General features: G+C 38.2%; 1 protein-coding gene across 3 annotated transcripts in view; it reads right to left on the bottom strand.

Moving 5' to 3' along the window:
* The window catches only part of ODAD1 (outer dynein arm docking complex subunit 1), a 73,898-nt gene that overhangs the window by 11,420 nt on the left and 38,532 nt on the right, over positions 1-23,946 (bottom strand). For 2 of the 3 annotated variants that reach the window (XM_075189817.1, XM_075189816.1), the window contains exons 11-14: positions 22,581-22,749; positions 19,673-19,836; positions 18,594-18,697; positions 13,299-13,392 (exon numbers count right to left, since the gene is read on the bottom strand). In XM_075189817.1, the coding sequence (XP_075045918.1) occupies positions 13,299-13,392; positions 18,594-18,697; positions 19,673-19,836; positions 22,581-22,749 (531 nt within the window). Of the gene's footprint in view, positions 1-13,298; positions 13,393-18,580; positions 18,698-19,672; positions 19,837-22,580; positions 22,750-23,946 lie in introns of those variants that run through there. The other variant, XM_075189818.1, reaches the window with a different exon arrangement.

The following is a 23,946-nucleotide window of genomic DNA, read 5'->3' as shown; positions in this document are numbered from 1 at the left end:
GAAATCCCAGGTGGGGGTATTCAGTTCCGAAAGGAGGCTGTCTCGGCGATGACTGTTAACTCTGTCTTTACTGTGCAATGTGTGACCTAGGTGGCACATGCATAGTTGCCATTTGTGCCTAAGCTTTTCTGAAGGTTGATAAAATTGCCCAGACCGCAGTCCCCATTGAGTATCATGGGTCTGCAGTTTAATTTGGTACTTTGCCTAATGCAGGAGATATCTCCAATATCTCCTGCATTAGGCTTTACTTAAATTAACATTTTACTTAAAAATGCCTAAACCATGCAAAAAAAATGCAGTTTGATAAATAGGCCAGATAGTTACATAGACTGTTACATCTAGTAATGCTTCAGTTAATTAATACTAGAGATGTGCGCTGATCCCCGTGTTTTGGTTTTAGATGTGGTTTCGGTTCTAAAACGTCTTCGTGTTTTGGTTTTTTTACAGGTTTTGCCCAAAAGTACTGAAAGTTTTGGGATCTGGATTTAATTAAAATTGTGAAAAATAGATGAAATTATGTGATTTTTTTTAAACTGTTTTTCTCTTATATTACTATTTATAACATTAATATTCATTTACAGTCTATTTTCTAATGCTCTCTTCAGAGCTGTCCTAATTTTCACTAATTTTGGCCAAAGTCTACAGTGAGCTAGCTGGCTAATGACAGAGTAGCGGCAAAAATACATAGCAGTTTAATAAAATATATAATCACCATTTCTGCTTTAATTTTCTTTTAATTCAATTCCATGACTCCTATTATAAGTTGACAATTTAGTCCTACATTTGGACCTTTGTCAAGATAACCACATAGGGTAACAGAAAAGACAGATATTATAAAAATCCCCATTCCCACGTCCTCATAATTGCACACAACGCTACACGCCCCAGCATCCCTTTAAGTTTCTCATTATATTATGGCTGCAAAATTCTTCTACCTGTCTGTTTTGTAACTGCCCCAAGAGGACTTTTTTTTTTTACTCTGTTATCCAACTCTCAGTGTAACTTGGTGATGCTCTCTTGGGCTATTGTGGTTTACCTGTCTACTGTGTGCAAAAATCTACAAGTAATCGATTAAAAAAAAAACAAACAAACATATATTTATCTCACTTCTTATGTAATCCCAGATTGTCTTCAGTTGCAGCTCATCATCATCATCTATTTATTTAGCTCCACTAGTTCCACAGCGCTGTACAGAGAAGTCACTCACATCAGTCCCTGCCCCATTGGAGCTTACAGTCTAAATCTCCTAACATACACACAGACACAGAGAGAGAGAGACTAGGGTCAGTCTTGATAGCAGGCAATTAACCTGCTAGTATGTTTTTGGAGTGTAGGAGGAAATCAGAGCACCCGGAGGAAACCCACGCAAACACGGGGAGAGCATACAAACTCTACACAAATAAGGCCATGGTTGGGACTCGAACTCATGACCCTAGTGCTGTGAGGCAGACCTGCTACCCACTAAGCCACTGTGCTGCCCAACTTATTAAGAGGTGATAGTTTGCATATCATTGCAAAATATAGGAGGCAATAGCTCCCTTGTATTCTCTATGAGGTGCTCCAAACAATATGCATTCCACCCTGGAACACATAAACTTAAAGTGCCAAAATCGGAAGCACACAAACAGGTTTTCACTATAACAGCCAAACACAGCGATTCCTAGGTAAGTCACTGGGACACCTGTCTAGCATGTGTGTATTCCCCATGAGTACCAAAGACATGTACCAAGTAGGTGCTATAAGGCACTTCCACTATCAATTGCATTCCAGCGTGGAATGCATTAACCGGAAGTGTAATGACACACTTTCTGTATAACAAGCTTTATGGTTCCCTATTATCCTGCAAATGACGTTTTGCCTCATTCTGAGATCCGATTATGGTGCAAAGAATCGAGTCGTGTTTTGTATCTACTCGGAACCCTAAGTCCAGGATCTGTCGGATTTCCCCAAATCTGAACCACTCATCTCTAATTTACACATAACACTTTATGTCTCTTCTGTTGTGAATAAAAATGTAACAATGATTTTCCATTGTCCTAAGAATAAAATGAAAGACTCATATTTAATAAGTGGAAACTGATGCAAGCTTGCTTGTGAATATACCTTAGCAAAAATATCTACAAACTGACATAAAACACGATTACTAAAGATTCCCACTAAAGATACTATTGCCCTTACCGGTGCCGAATCAAATAATTGATGAGAGTGTGTTTTATTTAACAGCAATCAATACAGTGCAGGTAAATGTAAAAGTAAATTGAATGGTAAATTCGGGAACAGAGCATTTTGGTTATGATGGAAGGGGTCATGTGTAGGGCCCGTGCACATATATGGTGCATAAACACTGGCAATCATATGCAGGGTGGATCTAAGTTTTGTAAACAGTGAAAGGGCTTGTTCTTTAAGATCTCTTAAATGGACAAAAAAAGAGGAATATAAAGAAAGGGAGACAGTTGAAGGCACGCACTCCCCACATGTAAGCATCCCAATATATCTATTTTTAAAATACAGAGAGATTGTGACAGAATGAAAATTAGATTAGGTGACATTTCATTACAATAGATGACATTATATTTTTTTGAAAAAGCACTTGAACATTTTATCAGCTATGGTAAGTAAACTTGATTAGCGCAAAAAAGACAGGAATCACCAGAGGGAAAACAAACAAAACAAATATGTTCCTGTTAGCTGGAGATCATAAAGCTAATTGTGATACATGGAGTAGGAAGGATTAATACATTACATGCAATATAATTTGCCACTATTAGGTTTATGCCATTTCATTTGAATACAAGGTACTTTGTGAATTGTGTCCAGTTGTTTCATGTCCTTTTGAAACCCGTTCCCATAATTAATTTATTTTTACAAATATGTCTTTGACTTGTGGGATTGTAAATCCAATTGCAACAGTCAGTATCAGCATGGGGTCTAACATATTCAATTATAATTCAGTAGTTCTTAATACTTTATGGATTGCAGTAGTTTAAAAAAAATGGTATCACTTTAGAAACCTAATAAGATAATAAAAATACACACTTTGTATCATTCCGTCTGGTCCTATTTTCATGAAATGTAAACCAATTTGTAGGTGCCTATCGGATCCAACAAGAAAGATTTGTTCAGGGTGAGATGTGTCAGACTGAGCTCCCAGTGACTGAGGCCATCAGCTACTAATGAGACAGGTTAGCATGAGGCCATATCACCAATTTGTCACTTTTCCTTTCTTGCAGTAGAAAGAGACACTGAATGTTGATGAGGAAGTTTGATTTATTTAAATTACATCAGTTGAATTCTGTTTTAATCCTATCGGCTAAATAATAGATATGCAGAAGTCACAAATAACTAAATAGTTGCTGACCCCTTAAAGAGCAAATAACGCCAGTGTTTTACATTAAATAAATCAAAGGATGTGTGTATTACTGAGCTAAATAAAATACATGAAGTAATTGGAGTTTTAATACTTAACTAAATATGTCTAGAAGGTTCTCTTTCACTCTGCAGCAGATTGCCATGTTTGGACAGAACAGGCACAGAGTGACTGACAGCCTGGCAGGTGTGCTTCAGAGAAATGATTGGAGTGTATTGGTGGTGTTATTGGGCTAGTTATGTTACAGCAACTCAAATGACTGCAGTCTCAGTTTCTTGACCTGAATCAGATCCCGTCAAGACATTGTCCTAAAACTGCGGAAGCACTGTGTAATGGAGTGGGGGAAGCAATCCTTTACTTTTTAACAGATATGCAGGTTAAAACTTAATAATGTATTTTATCCTCATGGTTCATATCTGGAAATTTCAATGCTGACATTTAGTAGTCTTTGAAACATATCTTCCACACGTCAAATGGAAACACAATTGTGGTGCAAAAGCATAACAACCATAGCAGCATGGGGTGTAGCTGCTATGGGGCCCGCAGTTGTGGGGGGCCCATCTTCCCTCTCAAACTCCATGTATATATTGTTTTTTCTCAGTTGGGAAGTACATGGAGGCCCTTCCAAAACTTTGGTATCTAGTTATGTCCCTGTATGAAAGAACTTATGGATCAATGTGTCTATGAATGTGTAACACTGTTGCTGATTTCATGTGGAGTTTGTAATATGGAAATGGTTACTGTATCTATAATAACAAAAGACAGCATTTTAATACTACTTGTTTTAATTTAGTAAATGTAAAAAAACGTCTAATAATAATAATAACTGTAATATATGTACCACTGAAGCACTTTGACACAAATTGATGTAAGCAAAGGTAACCAGCAAAAGTCGTATCTGCTAATGTAGCCAGGGTCAGCTGTAACGGGGCCCACCTTCCTTATCAAAGCCCCATGTGTATATGTGAGGTTTTTTTCACCTTTGGGTGGTTCAAGGGGCCGTTAAAAAAATTGTGCTTTGAGGCCCATAAAATTTATAATTATGACCCTGCATTTGTATTTCATCAAAAATTATTGCTCAGAAATCTGAAGCAGCATGGTAAGAGATAGTTTACTCTTAAAAAAGTCTGACTTCCAATTCTCCACACCGTGACTGTAAATAGCCAATATTGCTGTAACAAATTGTTCCACCAATATCATAATTCTGTATACTCCCTCACTGCTTTGTTCCCCCCTTTTTTATACACACTGTTGCATTTTCCAACTGACTTTGAGGGGGGTATCACTTGAACCAGGGGCCCTGTAAGTGAAGATGACAGATTACAGAAACCCATTCTAAAAGACTTGCATCTGTTGTTGCTATGGTCCAATCGAAGAATGATAAGGGGTACCCCTTGTCCAGGCTACCTGCCCTCAACAACCACAGGTTAGACAGACGACAGGCTACTGGTGATAGCCTGATGAGCTGAGAAGCTAACTACAGATTTGACCCTAACTACTTTTGCAAGATGTCAATCTGATAGGTCTGAGAATGGAAATCGAGCTTACTATACCGCTTCAAATGTGGAGACCATCTTACCCATGAGCTTCAGAGAATGTTCAATGACCTTTCGAGTCTCAAGACCTTTCTCACCAGTACGTGGATAGATAGAATCTTGTCCCTCAGGTAAAAGGCCCTCTACACACTGGTGTCAAATATCAACCCAGAACCACCATGCGTTGACTTGAAATCAGACTGGATTTCTTAGTTTATAATCCATCCGTGAGACTCCAACAACTGAGCAGTCAACAGGTGTAAGTGCAAAAAAATCTGCCTTTAAAAGGATATTATCCAGGTAAGGAATGACTGATTCCCCTTGTTCTTAAAAAGGTGGCCATTACGGCCATGACTTTTGTAAAAACTTTTGGTGTGGTAGACAAGCCAAGCTGAAGAGCTCTGAACTGAAATGAAAATTTGAATTGCAAATCTGAGAAGCCAGTGATGCTCTTCCGAGACTGGGATATAAAGAGACGCATGCTTTATACCTAGAGTAGCCAAGATTTCATTTCAATCTAATTCACTGATGACTGATCTGATGGACTTCATCTTGAACCTGTCCACCCGAAGATAGATGTTTAAGGCTTTCAGGTCTTAAACATCAGGTCCGGAATGACCTGTCTGGCTCTTGAACAAGAAAACAGCTTCAATTCAATTCAAATTCAAAAACCTTTTCTTTTCTTCCAGAACAGGAACAACCACTCCTGGAGAAAGAAGGGACAGAACGCTCTATTCTACTATAGAGCCTGTTGGTTTTCTCATTTGGAAGGTTATTGGAAAAGAACCTTCTTGGCGGAGGCCTTGGAGGTCTAGGATGTAATGCCTCTCCATTATGCCTCTCACCAATATATTTTCGAAAAGGAGGTTATTCAAATGTTCTGAAACAACAGAAGCCGGGTCACACCACGGATGAAGCTGTGTGGGAACAACCCCCGTCATATGTTCTGTTTCTCAGATGGCATTTAGATGCCTAAGCCTATTTTCCCCTCTGGTATCCAACTCATGTAGTGAAGGAATGATCTCTTCGTGCCAAATCCAGAGATCTAAGTGGGATATGAAATTAACAAAATCCTGGTCCATTAAACTTGGGCGTGTTAACTCACAGAAAAAAGATTTTTCCCTCCCGTGGTTTAACAGATGATTTTGCTATGCTCTGCAACAAACAAAATATTGCGCTCAAAAGGGAAAAGCTTTTTTTCTTTCTTTTTGTGTTCCAGGACCTGAGTCAACGTACAAACCTGGCAACCACTGCAAGAACTGAGATCCTAGAGTCAATTGAAGACACCTCCAGAGTCGCATCTCCATGATACTCTTATGCTTCCTTAATGTGTTCCACCAAGGGTAGAAATCCAGACTTAGATGTGTCTGATTGCAAACCCTCAAAAACCTGATGTTTTTGTTTCTCAATTGCCTTGTTAATCCGTGTTGAATCTAACACAGGCCTTACAGCACCACCTGCAGCCACAAAATAGACTTTAAAATGTTTTCACGTTTTTGGTCCATTTCAACTTAAAGAAATGCACTCCAAGAGATCGACATGGTAGAAAATTTTGAGAGGAACAAAACTGGAATGTCCACCCTTGGTAGCAGTTCCTACTTAGCCATATCTTTAGAAGGCAAGAGATACAAAATAAGGAATCTTTGCGGATCAAGAAATTTCTTGTTCGGTTTTGACTAAGTCTCTCAAAGCAGTTCTGATAACTGAGAAGGGAAAGGAAAAAAAATGTTTTTCTTCTTTTTGAATAAAGCAACATCTGGAACCAAAGTGTGATTCAGATCCAACTACCATAACCAGTCTGCCAATGCCATGATCTCTGAAGGACCCCTTCTCGATTCCAAATGGATCCTTCAACACTGAGAAAACATGAAGTTCGCCTTCTTCAAGTGAGGAGATTCCCGGGTCCGAATTATCAGCAAAATTAACCTGGGCTACTTGATGACACTTGATCGGTCTAGGACTAGTGGGAGTCTCAAGAAGTCTCTACAACGCAGAAGACAAGTGTGCTAATCCCATAACAGATCTCTTAAGCATTTTAGCCACAGTCAACAGGGGCCAGAAAACTGCAAGACCTGGATGTTAATCTCCGGAGATGAAGTGTTCATCCTAGGTGTTCTAGGAGAAGAGAAAACAGATGGATAGCCTCTCACCATCTTAGGACGGGCAGCAAGTCTAGTTAGCTCAGCAAAGGAAAGAGCCATGCATCTGGCTCTTGCCGTCCACTAGGTAATTTTGAGTGACACCTGGAACATGTAAAAAAATATAACTAACTTTCCTCCTCCACATTTTTATTTGGAACTGGTCCCTTTATCAGACATAGTATAAGGGATACAGAAATAACACAAATCTGTAATGAAAATTACCTAAAATAAAATATATATTCTGGTACACAATGACAGAAAATGTCACTCAGAATTTACTAATTTCATTGGTGTACACAATAGAAATGGTACCTTTTGAACTTCCACACACAAAGAAAAAGAGTTACTAAAATGTAGATACTTATCAGAAGCTGAATTCTGGTGGGATTAAGGCTGACAGAGAGGAAATACCATTTGCAAGGGGGTGTCCCTCCTTCCTTTTGAGCCAAGAGAATGAGAGCTTCCTATCCTACGGACAGGTTAATGATAGCTCTCATTGTCCCTAAGGGTGCCACTTGACCCATTTAAATCCAGGGAAGTGGCTAAAACACCCAAGTGCCCAGATACTACGTGTTCAGCTCCTTCATGCCTTGGTAGCAGTGTGTCCCAGAGGACAAGAAGGAGAAAAGAGAAAAACAACTCCTTTTGGTGCACTTAGAGAAAAAAAACATAATTAAACGAACTCTGTATATAAATCTACTGTTTTAAAAAGGCCTGTTATGACCCTTTGATAAACTGAGCAAGCAAATTAAGAAGGTAAAATGCACTCAAAATGATCTTAAAATTAAATTAACAAGTGAAGATTTTAACGGAGCAGTTTTATTCTTTCTTTATGGGGGTCTTTGTCTGCTACACTTAATGTAGGCAGAGCAATCTCCAGTTAAGATTATTACCAACAGTAACCCCTTTGGTCTATAGGACAATGTGATAAAGCATATCAACTGCGAAAACACTATTAATAGGGGCCTAATAAACCAATGCCATCTAATGGCCACAAAGCACTATCACTCCTTAGATTTTAACATAGCATCTCTCAAACTTGAGAACCCTAATCTCTTAGGCTGAGTACACACTACAGGTTTTTCAGCTGACAATTGCATTAATCTAGTGATAAAATATTGCATTAGTGTGTATACTTAAACAATGAATGATAGTCGCTCCAAAGTACCGATCCTCGTTTCATTTGATTGTTCAGCAGGACTATAAATCTTGTTACAATGTCGTTGCAATCCTGCAGTGTGTATGCGATCACGTTCAGGATCTCAATAGAGTTTATAGAGTCTTGATCTTTTCAGCCGACGGTTATGACAGATGAAGAGCACAGATCTGAGGGTAAATCTTTTAAAACATGTATAGTGTGTACGTATGAATAGACATGCTGATCGTGACTTTACATTTGTTGGTACAAATGTTGTAGATAACACATTGGTCGGAAAATTCTGTAGTGTATACCCAGCCTTAAGCTAGGTACACACTACACGGTTTTCGTCCAATAATCGGCTCAATCAGCCGACATACGACCGCTCGTTCAAAAGTCGGGTCAGTGTGTGTAGTGACACGATGGTCGAAAGTCTGCACAAATGGACGATTGTCGCCTCATTTGGTTGGTCGTACCGTTTAATATTTTCGTTCCAATCTCGTTTCCGCTGTGTAGTGTGTATAAACTTCCGACCGATCCACAACAGTGAGTACGAAATTACAATCATTGCTCACGACAACATGGCTGTAAGAAATCGCTAAAGGGATGTCTGCTCTTCCCTTTATCGTCCTAAACAAGGCTAGTGTGTATGCAGTCCATGGACCGAGCGATCGGACCATCGATCGCATGTAAAATCGCTCGGCATAAAAAGTTGGTGGAAATTTCTGTAGTGTGTACCCAGCTTTACTCACAAACAATAGTCATTAAGAAAGAAACATATCTTGTTTTCAAAACATGATCTTTCTGGATAGTGTCTCCTTAAGTTATTAACTTTATTTAGCACTTAATTATAATTAGTGGTAAAGTCCCTTTTGACCTGTTATCACTAGGTCTGTCTGTTCTTCATGTAGTTGTGTATTTATTGGGTTGTGCATCAGTACAACTTTACTGCTTTTTTTTATCTGGTAATAAATTTTGCATGACTGCAAGTAGGACAGCCCCAAGGCTTCTTTCACCGCCCAAGGCTAATCAGAGTTGTAGGAAGACTGATTTGTTTTATTTGAAAAGTTCCCGAATCCGTTTAGATTTCTATGGGACACTCAAGATTAGATGCCCTAAGAAAAAAAGACAAATAGGTCAACACGAAACACAAAGGAGTTCCTTATTGGAGATGACAGCAGCTTGAGAGCCCCCAGGCTCCCACTCTTGGGACTGTAATAAACCGTCACTTCTAAATATATTTGTTGTCTTCCTTGTTTTCATGTTTGCAGGTTACTCTAATCATACAGTTATTTGGGTCTTTCACTATGAAATGTTAAAAAGCTCTTTGATGTAGCCGCATGTGTGAAACGATCTGTACCTCTCATGTATCTTTGATTGACAAACTCAGTGGGTTATCAAAGATCCTCATATGCAATGTTTCTGTTATCGCTTGAATGGAATGCTGTAATGAGAACTGGGAGCTTATTTTGGCAACTACTCCTGGAAATAAATAATGCATCAAGGACATCTCAACATTTACTACACACATTATCGGGCATAAGAAGAGGTACTTAAGCAATGCATGTATGTGGCATCAACTCTGTGTCTGGGGTACCAACAAAAATGGGTTATGAACATAATATATTTCTAGCAAGTAAGTACATATACCTGTAGTACAATAGGCTTTAATTACTATGGGCATCATACAGAGTTAGGAAGAAATCCAGCAAAATGGTGCAACTTTGCACCTGAACAGTGTGCTATTGCACATTTTTTTTGCATGCTGGGAAAAAATTGCAAGTTTCTGCATATAGCACACAGATATTTTGCAACTTTATATTGAGATTTAGACCTGAGCTGGAGTGCGCCCCATCCCTACTCCAAATTTGTTCACACATTTTAAGTTTGCCCCATTGCAGAGTAACATGGTTTGGCCAAAACTGCATCATCTTGCCTGATTTTATGTGAGGCTCACTGTGTTTGACCTACAGATAGTTCCTGTTTAAGGGATATATTCAACACTATCTTTTACATTTAGAATGTCTCTAAGTTTCATCAATTATCAAAAGCTTTTATCCAATTTCACTGATGACAGATCCCCAGAAGCGCACATCAGAAAAGTGTCCTATAGACTGAAAGGGTTAAAGGAGTTGTGCACAAAATGATTTCTTTCTTAATTTCTCTCCCTCTTCCTGACTTTCTGGGGCTTTACCAGCAGCTTCTTGAGTCTTTTGCTTTTTAAAATGTAAAGTTAGGAGTAAACCCAGCTAGAAGGTGTAATTTTGCACCTTGGCAAAGCCATGCTGTGCTCCATGGGGGGGAATTTTTAAATATACGGATAGATTTGGATTTGGACAGGACGCATCCTAGCCTAATTCTAAATCACAGTGTCAAAATACAATGGCACAATATTTTTGTACTACATGCAAAAGCAGGCAAAATGCAAAATAAAAATTGCATTTGTACCCCTTGCATCACAACAAGGTTTGTTCATTTAGCTGGAATCATGGTCCTCAATCTAAATTAGGGCCAGCACTCACAATAAATTTATTTGTAGTTCACTTCGGGCTGACAGAAGTTCTGTAGGCGCACTAGGTAGATCCTCTCCCCCTTAGAAACGTTGCGCTCTACTCCTGAAAGTGGCACTCTTATCGCGGCAGGATGGACAGACTGGGTCTCCTGTTCCTCAGAATTAAAGTGTGACGCTAGGGACATCATCATCACTCTCAACCAATCAACGACATTGAGGAGCAGCAGCTGACAGATGCATAGGTAAGCTTCTCCACATTGGCTGGAAGTGCTCAGCCAGGGGCACATGCAGGATTTTTATCTTGGTGCCTTTCCAAAGTGTTTTAGCATATTTAGGGTATGTGCAAAAATTAAATTCCTTAACAACACCCTTGAAACAGGAAATCATTTGATGTTGAGGGAAAACTAGATTACTAAGGACCAATATACTCCTAAATCAACCAATCTGGTGAAATATATGTCATTTCCAAAAGTACAGTCTGAAGCACAGCTGTCAGATCAGCATGACATTAAAGCTGAGACAGTCATGACAAATGCCATAGTCTGTAAGCCATGTATTGACACTCATAGTATTACCCTAAGTGCACCCACAACTGATGACTCCTTCACCATGGAAGGAGCTGCTGCGGCTGTACATGAGCAGCAGCTCCGTTTTGGCTATGTTGATGTGCACAGCGGCCGCTGAGAGAAGCAGCCGCAGCGCTCCCCTGCACAGTCAACCAGGGGTTCACAACTTTTTTCTATCAGTGTGCCAGCTAAAATATAGTCAGGTCCAGGTGTGCCAGTTGTGTATACAAGTTAACCCGTGCATGATACTCATGCATTCTAGTCAAATCAAGCTACTTAAGGTATTAAAAAGGTTCTTGTCATGCATTTGGGCCATAGCCCAGGCCTCAACCACCAACCACTCCCCACTGTCACCCCCGGCAACCACCAACCACTCCCAACTGTCACTTCTCCTTCAAGAAATATATATATATTTTTTTTAAATCTTTATAAACACTTTTAACAATTAACAAATTAAATTAACAAATTAAAAAACATCTTAGTATACCAAATTTCAGCCCTTTCTGAATTTTTTTTTCCACACACACTAAGAATTTAGTAGGTCAGTGTATAACTCCGCCCAGCAGGTGGCGCTGCAGCTTGGTTTTATTTTTTCCACACACAGACAGACTAACACACGCCACTAGACATTTATATTATAGATATATATATATATATATATCTATATATATATATATATATAGATATATATATTCGTGTATGTATATATATACATATATATAGATATATAGATAGATAGATATATGCACATTTAATATAATTATGTCTCATTTTACCAATATCATAATATTAATAATAATAAGACCAACAAATAAAGGTTCCTGTTATGGTTCCAATTCCGCTAGGCACCGGTCCATTTGATCAACAAATGTCTGCACTAACTCCCACCTACTCTTCATCCCCCAACCACAACGCCCCTCTCAACACCAAAACCCCATATCTATGTAATTAGCCTTTCTGTTACCCGACTTCACTCTGTAATACGTTTCATAAGTTACATGCTTGATAATTATGTTTATGTATCATGTAATCTATAATGCAATGCCCATTCATCGGGTCTTTATTTTTTGGCATGTTAAAAAAAAAAAAAGTTTCATGTTATGCCACACAGTAGTGACCCAATTCAAATTATGCCACATAGCAATAATCTCAATTCATATTATGCCACAAAGTAGTACCCTCAATTCAAACTGTAGTGCCCCAATTTGTATTATGCCACATAGTTGTGCCCACCATTCACTTCATGCCTCAAAATTGTAACTCCAATACATATGCCACTTAGCTGTGCCCCCAATTCATATTATACCTCATAGTTGTGCTCCCAATTCATATTATGCCAATTAGATATGTCCCCAATTCATAGTATACCACATAGTTATGTCCCCAATTCACAGTGTGCCACATACTAAAGCAGCAGATGATTGGATGAAACTGAGCAGTTGCGGAGCTCTGGCTTGCCAGACAAAAGTGATCCGTGGCACGTAAGGCATATGGGCAGGGGGTTGCCAACCCCTGGCCTAAACGAAGAGCAATTTCGGGTTGTGGAGGGAGAGGGGATTTCTGGGCAACTGTAAACCCCCCTATACGCCCACCTGACCACTAAAATGCACAGATTATAAACTGCACAACTCTCCAAAATGGAAAGAATTACTTCCAGCAGCTGTATGTTTACATAAATGATTTTATGCATTTTAGCAGAATGTGTGATAAATTTAAATTGATTTGGTAAAATAATATTAGAAATGGTAGATGGTAGACAACATTAGCTTATTACACTACCATTGCATAAAATGATAAGTTTTTCTCCCCTTGTTCAGTGCGCTTCACTTAAATATCTCCTGTATATGTCCAGGAATAGACACACACATTTGACAATTACACTTCTTGGTTTATTATTACATGCAACTCTGTATAATCCCTAACGCCATACTAATTTAATTATTATGATGCTATTATACATACACCAAACACAAATAAATATACTTGATGTATATCTCAGAAACCTGCAGGAAATACCATGTTTGCATAATATATCTTACCCCCCTCATGATTCTTTCCCGCAGTTCCGCATGAGTTAGGGGTCTCTCATCTTCATCAACTGTTGGGGATTCGCTGTCACTGTCATATTCATCTCTAAAAAGACCAACAAAAAAGACAAACATGAACTGCATCCATGCAGTACAAAATTCTACAGAGATTAATTCAAATTTTCGCTACACTGCTCTTTATTATTATTATTATTATTATTATTATTATTATTATTTATAGGGCGCCACAAAGTGTCCGTAGCGCCGTACAAGAACAAACAATAATACAGTACAAAGTGAAACAGCACGGTACAATTAACAATAAGCACTATAACTCTGGCACAGCTAGAGAGAAAAGCTGAGCCCAAGAGGGTGGGCACGGATGACAGGTTAAGAGCCACTGAGAGTTGCAGAGAAAAGCGAAAGGAGTCAAAGGGCAGAAGGTCCAAGAGGAGGTGAGCTGAGTAGCTGGAGAGCAAAGTTAAAAGTGGTGGAAACAGGAGGAGAGATGGCCCTGCTCAAAGGAGCGTACAATCTAAAGGGAAGGGTAGACAGGCTGAAAGACACAAGGGTGAAAAGGAGAAACGGGTGAAACGGAGAAAGAGTCATGGAAAGGGGAAGAAGGGATGAGAGGGAGAGGTAGAGAAAGTGGAGCGGCGAGAAAGAAAGATGAGCCAAGCTGCTGCATTTAGTGCAGATCGAAGAGGAGCGAGATGAAAATAGGGGAGGCAAATAATGAGAAGCTTGCAGTAGTCCAAGCGGGAGATAATCAGAGAGTGGATGAGAGATTTGGTGGCATCCTGGGAGAGGAAGGGCCGAATGCGTGCAATATTACGTAACTGGCAGGATTTGGCAAGAGAGTAAATGTGAGGGGCAAAGGAGAGAGAGGCGTTGAGGATGACACCCAGGCAGCTAATTTGGGGAACAGGAGAGTTAGAGGAATTGTCGACAGTGATAGAGAGGTCGGATGGGGAGGAGGAGGTTCGAGAAGGAGGAAAGACAATGAGTTTGGTGTTAGCAAGAATGGATTTATGAAATCTAGAGGACAATCAGGAGGAGAAGGCAGAGAGGCAGGCAGACATCCTAGAGAGGAGGGAGGGAGAGAGTTCAGGAGATGATAGGTAGAGTTGCGTGTCGTCAGCATAAAGGTGGTACTTGAGGCTGAAAGAGCTAATGGGTTCACTCAGGGAGGAGGTGTACAGCAAAAAGAGTAAGGGTCCAAGAACAGAGCCCTGTGGGACCACAACTGGAAGGGTGGAAGAGTGAGAGAGAGACCCAGAGGTGGAAACAGAGAAGGAATGGTCGGCAAGGTAAAAGGTGAACCAGGAAAGGATGGTGCTGGAGAGACCAATGGACTGGAGGGTGGTCAACGGTTTCAAAGGCCGCTGAAAGGTCCAGGAGGATCAAAAGTGAGAAATGGCCCCTGGCTTTAGCCGAGAGAAGATCGTTGGTAACTTTAGCCAGGACAGTTTCAGTGGAGTGGAGGGGGCGTAAACCAGACTGGAGAGGATCAAGGAGGGAGTGTTCAGAAAGGTAAGTGGTGAGACGATTGCAGATGAGCCTTTCAAGTATTTTGGAGGCAAAAGAGAGAAGAGAAATGGAGCGGTAGTTAGAGAGTGAAGTGGGGTCAAGATTAGGTTTCTTTAGAATGGGTGAGACAAGAGCATGTTTAAAAGAAGAGGGGAAGAGGGTCTTTTCACCTTGTGCAAAAAAAGCTTTCATAGTGATTCCAATCTCTAAATATTAAAGTCCTTAAATATTATCAGTAGATTAACCTCTCTGCAGAAAACAACTTTATCCCATTACTAGCATGGTAGCTATATCTCGGTATTGATATATTCTGCAGAAAAACAAAATGTCAAACCTGGACCAACTGTGTTCTACTTAGCTTAAAGCCACATTGCAATAGAGGTCATTGGAGAAAATTAAAAAAGCAGCATTATGTCGATATCTAGAGAGTCATAGCCAATTGATTGAATGGTGTCAGAGCTTGCCAATAATGGGCCAATTTAGACATTAATCCTCAGTTTTCTCCCAGAAACTGGAAAATGCTGAGGTAATTAATAGGACAGCTGGATAAATCCATTATGAATACACATCTATTATTTTTTACAGTTACTCTTCCAAAGCTATACATCCTTATTCTCAATAATTGGTAAAATATAAAAGCTTCAAAGAGCATCTGCAATATTATTAAATATGTACTCCAACAGTCTTCAAAATGTGACAATAAAAAACAAGTTAATGTCTCCCATAAGGACCACATTGGTGGAACATAATCGCAATAAACTCAATGGGAGCAGTGACAATGGAAGTAGAATAGAAGAGGAGACAATGGCAATAGGCAAGTGGAGCATACAGTGGGAAAAAAAGGGGCTCATAAAAGGGAAGACACATACAGATAAGAGAAGAGGAAACAGACAAAGGGTTAGAAGACAAGTAACTAGAAGATAATGCAAGGGCCAATAAGAGCATACAAGTGTAGCACGCAAGGGTAACAAACAAGGGGAGCATATGAGAAACAAGGGAAGACAAGAGGACAGACAAGAGATAAGTGGAGCAGACAAGAGACAAGGGAGACAAACAATGGGCATATACAAAGAGACAAGACTAGCAGGTAAGAGCTAAGGGAAACAAACAATGGGAACACAAAAGAGACAAATTAGCATGCAAGCAGAGCCTGATTAAGGGTTCAGGCCACCCTAGGCTAAAATGTTGTTAGCTCGACCTCCCCTTCCAAGGCAGGCTAAAGATCAAAAACTCATCTTTAATTTAAAATTTAGCTTCCTTCACCCCACACTAATGCTTATGCTTGCATGTTTCCGAAACTCAGCACCACTTGGCTTTTTAAATAGGTCATGGCAATCTTTCTCACTCATTTTGCTTTCAGTAAAATCAGAACTGTATAGTGGAACAGAGGTGTGAATGAGCGCTACCGAGAGTGAAAGCATGAAGGTGGAGGGGGGAAAAGGGGGCAAAAGCTGTCGCGCATTTCTCTACCCTTGTCTCTCCAACTCACTTATCCTCAAGCGCCCAACCGAGGATAATGCATTGTTTGTAGTCCTTAACATGGGAATACGTCAAGATTAAAACTTTACTACATTTGTCTTTCACGTTTTCTTTTTGCTTTGATGAACAACAGTTCTGTTGCATTTTAAAATCAATTTCAGTTTCTACCTCTCTCTGTCACTCTTGTGCTACCCCAGTGATTTTTTTGGGCAAGTTAGCAATGATTTGAAAAATTGCTGCTTCATATATTTGAGGACAGCGGTTTGTAGAGTGGCAAATTTGGTTACATCAGTTTACTGGCAATTTGCTATCAACTCGCTCTTTCATACATCGGGGGGTTCAAAATCGCCCGAGAAAATTGCTTAAAAAGGCATATTGCAGCTCGATACATTTACCCCTTAGTCTCAACTAAGCGCGGAGAGGCGTAACGGGTGAGGGAAGGGGCAGGCTGATCTGGCCCCAGTACAGTAAGGCTGTGTTCACCCACTTTACATGCTATGGTCCTTATGTAGAGTTGTATGCAATCTGCGCTTAAAACATTAATGTAAATTGCGTCCTTTTAAACTATGTACTTTACTCTAGCTTCAGAGCCGCGCATATCTTAAGAAATGAGCAACTCTGCATAGTATATTTTAGTAAAATAAAATGAAAGCATATGTAACACTTTAAGCTTATCATGCACTATGTGCCATAAGCGTGTGGACCCCTGAAATTGTCAACACCAGCCTGAGCTGGTGGCACTATAGCAGGGAAACCTGCAGCATGGGGTCCCCCTGCCATAGTGCCGCAAGACTAGCTCTATCAAGAGCTCCCGTTTAAAATGAGCTCTTGGTGGCAGTGCAGGAACATTTATAACCAGGGGTTTCTCATGCTCGGATATCAGAAATAATCTTAATATACGTGTGGCTCTGAATACAGACTAAAGTACATAGTTTAAAATAAACTTAATTTACGCTTACGTTTTTAGCGTAAATGGCGTCCAAATCGAAATAAGTGCCAATAGTCAATAATGATAGACAAGAAGGGAACAAAACTCAATGGGAAACACAAAAAGCTGGAGAGCCCCTACCACACTGGAAAATATAGGGAAGGTTAAAACAAAGGACAAAGTCTGTGTTATGCCTTTTATGTCTGTGTGTTTTATTTGTGTCATGGGTGTTATGAACTCTGGTTCGGATTTTACACTCTAGTCAGCTGGGATTTAGCTGCATCATTCACGGTGAATATAAAATACTGTAAAAACATTTGGAATACTTACCCTGTGATAGTCATGTGCAAATCATCCTCAATATATTTTCACTTTCATTATAAAGAAGCAGTGATGTACAAAATTAATGTAATTAATTTCATAGACAGCTACGATCCACAAATGTGCAAAGCTTAAACATAAACTATAATTATGTTGTGTCTACACAGCAATAATTTCTAAGCTTCATAAATCACTACTGCCAGCCCATCAAGTACTACACGATAATGAACTGAAAGGCTAGCACAATTTGTATTCTTATACATGCTAAAGTATCACTCATATAACTTAAAACATTGTAATAAATATATATATATATATATATATATATATATATATATATAATATTATTATTAACACAATTAATTATACAGGTTGTAAAGGTAGTTCTAACTAACCAAGGAATCTGTTTAATGTGTATATATCCATCCACAGGTAAGGAATAAATTCCTCCCCACCTCATCATGCAGGAGAAATGTACTTAATCATGCTTTCATTTTAAACAGAGCTGTCAAAGTAAGCTTAATCATTTTAAAACATCACAATGACCTGTTCAAGTGTTCTTAATGTTGTACAAAAGAGAGTTACAATTATCCTACATTTGTTACCAAATGTTTTAAGATATATTTATCACTTAGGAAATTTAAGGGATTATAAGTAAAAATAACAAATATGTTAAACTTCTGAAAATACAAAGAATGGGCCTGATTCAAGTCCGAACGTGAGCGTAGTTTTGACCATATTTAAATTCAAGCGGATCTCAAGATACGTTTTCATTTGAATCTCACAATTCAAATATACTACATATATATATATATATATATATATATATATATATATATATATATATATATATTATAAAATAAATGAACAACTCTCAACAGTATACTCATTAACAAAAATAGAGATTTAAAAAAATATATGCTACGTAAATGAACGTATGTCCAAACATGAATCAGGCCCAATGTGTTCTACCCTTGTGGTAGATGAAAGTATTTGATGCAGAACAGACAAGTGGAAAATGGTAGAAGGAGGTTACATTGCATATTCACCCTGTGGCAGGTGGCTGGATCTCAAACACTGGTGGATGCATGTCTATCAACTGGCCCAGGAGGACACGGGCTGTTTCTTGAGGATCGTAGGGCTTGTCATAGTTCTGGGAAAAAAAATATTATATGTTTTTGTGTTGGTTAGCAAGAGAGTGATTTATGTTTTGCATATATTTGACTTCTGCAGTTGTTAATTATTTGCTCTTTATTTCCCATTTTCTAGGTAATATGTAAATTCAAATATAAATTACAAATGGTTTAAAAAAAATGTGAACAATGGTTACGTTAAGTCTGCATCTGAAATCAAATGAGAAAACAATGCATAGAATTTTACAACAAAAATCTAATGTGCTATATGTGTAACTGCAATTTCTCAATACAAATGTAGTAATATCTGTCAAAAAGTCACAGATATATAAAGATACAAAGATGTGCCATATTACTTTGCCAACAATTCTCTTTTAACAATTTTGCATTGTGTTCCTTTATTTCCTCCGCTGTATTCACACAGCATGTACACATGCAATCATCTAGTTTATCGTGGCCAAATAATCCTTTGGACTAAGCAACAATACCAAATCTGCCAAGAGTCCTTCCTGAATGAGAAGGTTCTCAGTTTGCAGTGTGATCAGGTGTCCCTTTCATTGACATTCTCAGAACAGCAGTTTTCAGGGAGGTTGGCGGCTTGAGGAGCTCATATTTTTACAGCCCATGCTGTATGCAAACTAGGTTTTACCAGTCTATGCAAGCATGTTATTGGGACTCTACTCATGTATACAAATGAGATCAATCCACGCAGGTTGACGCAATGAAAACATAAAAACTAAACAATTTATTTTCACATTGGCAAAGAGCAGAGAAAAGCCTCTTCAATATATTGTTTCTAGAATTGAACTGAGATTGTATTCTTGTGCCAAGGATACATGGCCTCGTTCTGCTGCTAGTCTGATCTCACTGGGGAATATATTAGTCTAAGAAGACTTTGTAAAACATACTTTGTCCTTGATACAGGATTATCCATTCTAACCCTGCCTTGCACTTATTGGTGTTCCTGCGTAAGGTGATGATGTTAGATCACCTACCTTGGAGTCGAGGAAGGATTGAGCGGCCAGCAGCTCGTTAGTTTTCTGCTCAATAATGCCAAGGTACTGCATTATGTTTGCCTCACGAATACTAGATGAAGAGCCCAACATTTCGTCCAGGACAGAGCGGTCACAATTTATCTTCTTGAACAAAGTATCAACTCCTAATGAATAAGAATAAGAGAAAGTAGAAGACGCAAGGCCAACTTATTTACACTTAAATGCATGCAGATAGCCGTGTAAACTTTGACTAATAAACTAAAATAACTCAAATAACTTGAGAAAAGTAATACGGAAAAGAATCTAAAAATTCATTTGAAAAATTTTTATATGTTGACAACACATAAAAGCAGATTATTTTAACAGTAAAAAAATAACAAAACTCAAACAACTGATAATATACATCTTCTACCAATTCATTATACAAATATTACTGCAAGAAAGGACCAAAAATCAAATGCATTACAAAAATTCCAGATTAGAAAACACCAAATGGCATATTTGTCCTGGCTATGTGGCTCACTTAAAATGGATTTACATTAGTAACTAAACCATGTACAACATAACTTGGATGCAGAAAATGATCTATTGGAAGTAATTAAGCTTTATTTTACCAAGACAACCTAATATAAAATTACTTTACATTTTTAACAAAAATGTATGCACAGCATAATCAAGCACTCCTTAATTAAAGATTAATGAGGTAATTTTAACAGCCAACCATGCGGGATATTCCTCCTTCTGTACTCAACAAGCAGACCCATATATACATACATAGATCAACTACTTTAAATACAACTGTAGACAGCTGTTTCGGTCTTGATAGATCTCATCAGTCCTACGCTATAGAAGCCATTGGTAACATATTGAGATCTATCAAGATCTTAGCGAAAAAGAATGTTAGAATGAGGTTTAACCTTTCACAGTTTATGCTCTGGGAGATACATCTGGGTGTTATAAATTAGCTCTGGGTGGGTGAATACTTTCTATTTTTAAGAAGGGTCTTACTGATTTATTTCTAGTATAGAGCCTAGGCATACTTTAGTCTACCTCACTGTAGTATGCCCTGTTCCATTCAACCACTACACAATCATTCTCAGATATAAAGCATCATAGACCTTTCAAGGTCATTACAGCAGTGAATGAGTCAAGGTAATTTAATGTATGTCTCAGCAGAGTAATTTGGAGAAGTTAAAATGAATCACATTTATAGCCAATCTTAAGCTGTTAGCAAGGTCCACATTGACTAAGCTGTAAACTGGCCCCTAGAGCTCTTATTGTGATGTGTACTCTAAGTTGTGATTTTTTTAGGGCAGGACAAACAAATGGAATGCAAGTGCTACAGTGTTTCCTATCCACCAATAATGCAGCCATTACCAGACATAATTTACTGTCTGCGTTGATCAATTGTATTTTACTAAGCAATAGCTTTTGAGCAAATCAAAGACATTGGTGTGTTCTTGCTTCAATTTGTAAGAGTCGTGATTTACTACAATGTTACTATATACACAGATTTGGATAACCCATCAGACTTTTGTAAATTGCACAAAAAAAACAACTAGCATTTGATTGGCTGCTATGGGTTCGAGCACATCTGTGAACATAGCATAGTTTTTTAAAATAAGCCTGAAAATTGTTTCCGGTAAGCATTTCTTTCAGTCTCCTTATGATATTATACTGAAAGAAATTACATAATGTCCCTTTAATGACTGCATCAACAGGTACACACAAGCAGATTCTGAAGGTCTCATACTCATCAGTTCCTACTGATCCATCCTGATCCTGATTTACAATTTACATGCCTCATAATCAGGGACAGTTGTACATTGATGCATCCCTTATTAGTAATCAGGACAAGTAGGACAACAATTCTAGTACAATGCAAATACAAAATACATATTTCAAATGTGTGTTTTACCATTCATAGCAAGAACTGCTGAAGGTCAAAAAGCTGTTTCATGCCAGTGATTTTAATGCTCCCAGTCTTTCTCTATGAATGCAAATGACTTGACTACAACACAAAAGTTATTCAAATATGTACCTTTGGCACTGTAGGGGCAGCTGCACAGACACAATATCAGCTTGCTGACATTATATTTTAAAATGTAATCTATTATTTTGAAAGGAAAAACGAGGTGGGATCTATTATTTGGAATGCTTGGAACTCTGTGTTTTTCATGAGATATATATATATATATATATATATATATATATATATATATATATATATATATATATATATGTATAATATAGTGCTCCAAATTAGGTAAGAACAAGTTAGCGTGAAATACACTTAGCAGAGCCTATCATACTACCAGCATGAAGAAACACTTTGTGATCCTGTATGTGTTATAAAATGTTGCCATAATCACACTGTCCAAATTGACTCTTTCCTCCTATGTAACCTATAAAGACGTGAGGAGAGGGTCACTTTTGCAGTATTATTACAGCAATATTATTATGATGATAGAACCATACAATACTTCTAATTTCCATTTAAAATATACTGTTTACAACATACTGATTAAATGACAACAAAAAGTTCTTACTTTTTCTTAACTTAACAAACAATGAATAATTTTAGGTACAACTTTCTAAATTAAAGATAGGACCAGGCAACCAGATATATGGTGTAACTGTCAAGAAAATAAACTTCCGTGGTTGGTCTCTGCTGTGATAAAGGGAGAAGCCAGCAGACATAGATCACCAGGGAGGGCTGAGTTGGAGGTAGAAGCACATGGAGAGGAATATTAATTAATTTGCTGCTTAATCATCTAAAAGTTAAAATGTTTTAATAACATACTGCCATAATTTATTTACAGGCACAGTCCATTTAAATTGTTATTGTGAAGGTACATTCACCTTACGACCTGGAATTATAGTGGCCAGAAACAAACACAGCATGTACCTGTTTTCAGCTGATCCAAAACTTTCATGACTCCTTTCAGCTGCTCTTGGTAGACATCTGCTTTTTTTACGGCCTCTTCTTCTTTATCTTCAATGTTCTTAAGGATTGACCGATGCTCCTGCTCCAGACATACTCCTTGTGCTTTGAATTCTTCAATCTCTCTTTTTATCTGTGAAATACAGACACTCTTCACATGCTTGTATGTTTAAACCAACGGGCTCGCTCAAAGCTACATCCCGGGGAAGGTGGATGGGTTCACAGACACTGTCATGTATTAGTGATATCTGTTTTATGACACCTTCTGTCTTTCATCTAGATTTGCCTTCCTGCATATATTCAGATTTTTTAGAGTTGCTATCACATATAAAAAAAATCTTTAGCAACAGTCAAGATAAAGTTTTCTGAATGAATAAAGTAATTAAAAGTGGTTCAGAATAATACTTAAAAAACACAATACAATAAATAAATAATGAAAAACAGAACAATTCAAGTTGTGACAATAGTTATAATGTCCTTATTTGTTTTTCTCTTTGCTCCATCTAAGGGTACATGCCAAGGTCATATGGGTATTTTTGCAATGTCCAAGCTCTATTATGTTCTTCACAACATGGCTACGAGAATGCTAATGGACAAAATAGTGATTATTGATCTTGTCTTTATATTAAGATAGATCATGGCCATGGAATAAAGAGTGAGTAGTAATTAGTTTGCTTTGTAGTTTGTCGTCCCTTGTGAATTTGCCATAACGGTCTTGTTTATCCTGGTTTACACTTACAAATTGGATAGACTTGATTAATAAGTTCTGTCTTGGTCAAGGCGTGACCACAAATTAATAAAATAGAAATATATATATGAATGAATATATATGTTTGATTTTCCCCTAACGATAAATTGCTTTCTAACATGTAAAGTTACTGAAGGCAGGGCAGGAGATAATCTGATTTACCTGTCTGATGACCAGGTATTACAGCAGGCACCTTGCTATGCACATATCCTACGTCCTGTTGAAAGGAAAAGTTTCTTGCACCTAAATAAGTTTACTGCCTCCCTAAGCTACAGGATCTTATGAGATAAGCTTGTCACCAAGTCTGTGGATTTCCATCTGATAACCCAATTTCCCTCCTGCCATAAACCTAGGATAGCAGTATAAATTAAAGTTATTGTAAAGACAGAGGGATAAAAGTGTTAGGCTGGGTACCCACTACAGAATTTTACGACCAATGTGTTATCTACAACAATTGACCAATGAATCCATAAGCATTTTAATAAGTTAGTTATTTCTTGTCGGTACTAACCTTTGAATGCTTGAGTGTGATGTGTTAACCATTTGATTGCTAGGGTGTGAAGTGTTAACCCTTTGACTACC

The sequence above is a fragment of the Mixophyes fleayi genome, chromosome 11 (assembly GCF_038048845.1).
Source record: "Mixophyes fleayi isolate aMixFle1 chromosome 11, aMixFle1.hap1, whole genome shotgun sequence".
Lineage (NCBI taxonomy): Eukaryota > Metazoa > Chordata > Amphibia > Anura > Limnodynastidae > Mixophyes > Mixophyes fleayi.
This window is presented reverse-complemented; position numbering and strand designations above follow the sequence as displayed.